Genomic DNA, 4,332 nt, shown 5'->3' with positions numbered 1-4,332 from the left:
TTTCTACCCTAAGTCTGGTGCCAAGCCTTCAAATATTCTTAAGATTCACTTCTCGTCATTCATCAGAAGGGCTGTGACAATTTGCACCTATTATTACCTTGGAAGTTTCCACTTCTGGATTGATCCATTCCTATTTACTCCTTGTAATAAAAACTTCTCTCAAGGACTATCCTTCCACTAATGCTCTTGATGTTATCACCTTTGACCATCCCGGGGACCCATTGTATTGATCATTTCCTTCCTTACTGTAGTTTCCGCTCATCCATGTTACTGTCTTCCTCCAATCTGTTTTCAAAAGAGCAGACACATCGATTAGAAATAACCTCTTATCTATATTGTTATATCGCAACACTGCTTCATATTCTTAGCCAACCTTCTTCAAAGTGTTTTCTATATTTATTTCCTCTGTATCTTTGCATTTTCATATTCTTCCAACTACTGTATTTTGGATTTTACCCCCACGTTTTTATGAATTTTTTACTAATGTTATTCATGATCGGTTGCCACTAAAGACCACAAGTACTTCCATCCTTTACCATGCTACTTGAAACATTTTCACCCTTTTCTTTCATGCTGCTTCATAGTATCATACCCTTCTGGTTGTTCTATCTTTAAACACCCATCCTTAGTCTAATTTGATAGTTGTCTCAATCTGCTAGAATTTTCTTTCCTGGTGATCTCAGCCACTTATTGGCTTTAATTATCCCTAATACATTTGATGATTCCCTTAACTATCTCTGCAGTTCCTTTCTCTTTCTCAAGTTTCAAGTAACTATACAACTGCCACTTTGTAATTGGATGTCTCACAAGAAACTCTGTTTCAATAGGTCCACTACTAACTTTCCCTCTTATTTTCATTTTCACATCAAATATCCCCACTTCCTACCCAGGACTGTAACCTGAAGCTTAATATTATTGAGTCATACTTCTTTTTCCTTCATTCTCCACATGTTATTTACTTGATCTGTCTAATAGGTATGCAAATCAAATCTCCTGAAACATCCAAGAGCACGTAATAAGACGTACTGTAGGACTTTGAAAGTTTCCTAACTTAATATATCTCACTACAAGCAGTGTTATTTTATTATCTATTATTTCACTAGGAGATGAAGACCTTGAGGCTCAGATAAGTTGTGACAGGGTCAAATTCAGGTGGCAAATAGACTGACTTAGCCAGGATTAGATATGGGGACTTGTGAATCCCAGTTGTATGCCTTTTCCTGGTTTTAAATTATGAATATACAAGATAGTTCATGGATTAGATATTTTCCCCCAGACATAAGTAGATTTTTTTTTTTTTCAGTTTAGCACTGACATTGTTCGCCCCTTTGACATAGTCCAAAGTTTCTGGAACACCACCTTGCTTCTACATTCACACAGAATGAATGCGCTGAAGATAAATGTTTTACAATGTATTAAAGACTGAATGTCAAGTTCTCCTGAGTATCAAGGACATGATTCTGTTCATTGTCTCTCGCAACACTTCTTTTACCTTTTCATTCCTCAAGCTATAAATAAAAGGGTTCAGTAGAGGGGTCACCACTGTAATAAGGACAGCTGCTATCTTGTCAAAATCCAATGAATAGTTCTGATTGGGTCTCACGTACACAAAGATGTTGCTTCCATAGGCAATGGAGACGACAGTGATGTGAGAAGCACAGGTAGAAAAGGCTTTGTGGCGGCCTTGGGCTGAGGGGATGAGGAGGATGGTAGAAATGATGAAGATGTAGGACCCAGTAGTGAATGCCAGGGAGCTCAGAATGACAAGAGCAGATAGGAGAAAGTTTATCTTCTCAATGAGGCGAGTGTCTATGCAGGCCACCTGTAGAAGAGGGGCAATGTCACAGAAAAAATGATTAACTTCTTTGTTACAGTAAGGCAGCCTTGTCACTACAATAGTTGGCACCAACACGGACAGGAAGGCGCCCACCCAGCAGCCCAGAATCAACACGAGGCAAGCTCTGTTGTTCATGATGACGCTGTAGCGCAGGGGGTTACAGATGGCCACGTAGCGGTCAAAGGACATTACGGCCAAGAGGATAAACTCTACTGTCCCCAGGAAGAAGTAGAAATATGTTTGGGTGATGCAGCCGGCAAAGGATATGGTCTTATCCTCTCCTAGGAGGCAGGTCAACAACTTTGGGGTAATGACAGTGGTGTATAAAATATCCAGGAAGGACAAGTTACTGAGGAAAAAGTACATTGGGGTTTGGAGATGATTATAGATCCATATTAGGGAAATTATGATAATATTTCCTGTTGCTGTTAACGTGTAAGTCAGCAAGAGCACCACAAAAAGGAATATCCGAAGCTCCAGCATAGCTGGGAAAGCAATCAAAGTGAACTCAGTTACTGTGCTCCAATTTCCCATGGCCATTGCTATGTGATGGGCAGAATCTTCCTAAGGAAACAAGAGAAAGAAAAATCGCACTTAGTAATTTTATAAGGATCCATTGAAAACATATTTCAGAGAGCACTTTATCATGGGAGATGAGTCATGGGATCCAATTCTCTATCTGAAAACTATCTCTGTGCAACCTTGGGAGGGTCAAAATATCATTTGGACACAACCTTTCCTGTAAAATGATAGGCTAGGACTGGATAAAAACTTAAAGTCTCCTTCTGATCATAGCACTCTCTTCCTTCTCATTAAATGACATTTTCTTCTTTTCAATCCCTTTGGCTTGCTTCATTTCCCCAGTTAAAAATGTACAGAAGTACTGATTCACACCTTAACTAGAACTCTTTGTATTACTTCGAAATTTACAATCACTGAGATGGGAACCCTTTAAAAACTTGCTTGCCCTTTTTATAGCAACAAATTTCTTTCACTGTGGAGATTGACATTAGTGACCTGCCATGAGATATAGGTTGGTTTATTTTCCCCTGAATTTATGATTTCCAGTGTCTCCCAGTTTTTAAAGTGTTTCCCTTTTCTGCCATTAGAGGTCTGTGGAAACAGCCTAAGGATGTCTGAAAGGGCAGACAGCTCGTGTTTGCTGGTAAGAATGTTAGATGGTATTTCAAAAAGGAGTAATGGGAATCTTGTCTTTAGATTGTTCCCTTTTGTCCAAAACCTCTTCCTACAAGTTCTTTGAAGCAAGCAATATATACATCATACAACTGGCAGATCGTTTGAGAGGACGTGCTATTTTATACAGTGTGATAAAATCAGGGAGGTACAAATTACACACAAGAAGATAAAGTAGAGATAATTCAGCTTAGTCATTTAATTTACTTGATCATTTGAAATCATAAAACCTTAATTCAAGATCATCCAGTTTGAGCTTTTTCCCAGTATATGAGAAGATTTTCACATTTCAGGTTAAAACTACCTGTTCTTCAACTCTGACCTTTCTTTGTCTAGATTTCGCTTAGCTCCTCCTTAATAAATAAATTAGCAGCTCTTTCCTCTTTGCTACTGATCATGGCTGCCTCATTTTTCTTTCCCACCTCCTTTCATCTGCTTTCTAAGATAAAAATGTTTGCCCTCCTATTTTATTTTTATTCAATGTTTTTTTTTATCTATTATAAGAAATACATTTTCAGTGGAAAGAATTAGAAAATGCAAATGCAAAAAATAAATTAATAATCTGTAATCTGACCTCTTAGAAATATAGTGACAACATTTTGGTGTGTTTCCAGGCTGTTTTGAGAGCTCAAATCACATACATATGTATCTAAAATAAACAATGCTAACATAATTTTGTGTGACTAACTTAAAACATAATCTATTATTATCTTTCCATGTCAATTACTAGACATCTACACAGTCATTTTTGAGGGTATATAGTGCTTGATTCTGTTGATGGACCCTGATTTATTTAGCGTGTTGCATAGTGTTGGAAGGTTAAGTGGTATACATTTGTTTGTGTAGATAATGATTGAATGAATATTCTTGCACATAAATCTTAATGCAATTGTTATATTAATTCCGTAGAATCCTGCTATTTTCCGATGGGATGATTATTCTCACTATTTCTATCTCAATATAAAAATCCAGGGAAGGTTTGGGCTTAAAATACTAGACTTTGTCTTACTAGAGAAGTTGATAATGTAAAATCACTTACAGATCTCTTTCATTGTTTTATTATTATTTTCTTAAGGCCATAGTTCTAGATCATAGCTGGTGTTCAGTAGCTGATACCTCAATGGAAATAAATTGCCGAGCTCTCTCTCTCTCTCTCTTGTTTTTTTTTTTTTTTTTAAAGCTTTTGTGTTTTTGAATTCAATTGTTTCATATGAAAAATGAGAATATTGGGCTGGACATTTTATAAGGTCCATTCATTATCTTATATTCCTACTATCCGTTACTTTTCAACTTCCTTTCTC

The 4,332-nt window shown here is 36.9% G+C and overlaps 1 protein-coding gene across 1 annotated transcript; it reads right to left on the bottom strand.

Moving 5' to 3' along the window:
- Positions 1–1,429: 1,429 nt before the first annotated feature.
- Positions 1,430–2,371, bottom strand: LOC143643270 (olfactory receptor 6M1). Its single transcript, XM_077112019.1, has one exon. The coding sequence runs from the start codon at positions 2,369–2,371 to the stop codon at positions 1,430–1,432; it is 942 nt and encodes a 313-aa protein (XP_076968134.1).
- Positions 2,372–4,332: the final 1,961 nt, after the last annotated feature.

Source organism: Tamandua tetradactyla, chromosome 8 (assembly GCF_023851605.1).
Source record: "Tamandua tetradactyla isolate mTamTet1 chromosome 8, mTamTet1.pri, whole genome shotgun sequence".
NCBI lineage: Eukaryota > Metazoa > Chordata > Mammalia > Pilosa > Myrmecophagidae > Tamandua > Tamandua tetradactyla.
This window is presented reverse-complemented; position numbering and strand designations above follow the sequence as displayed.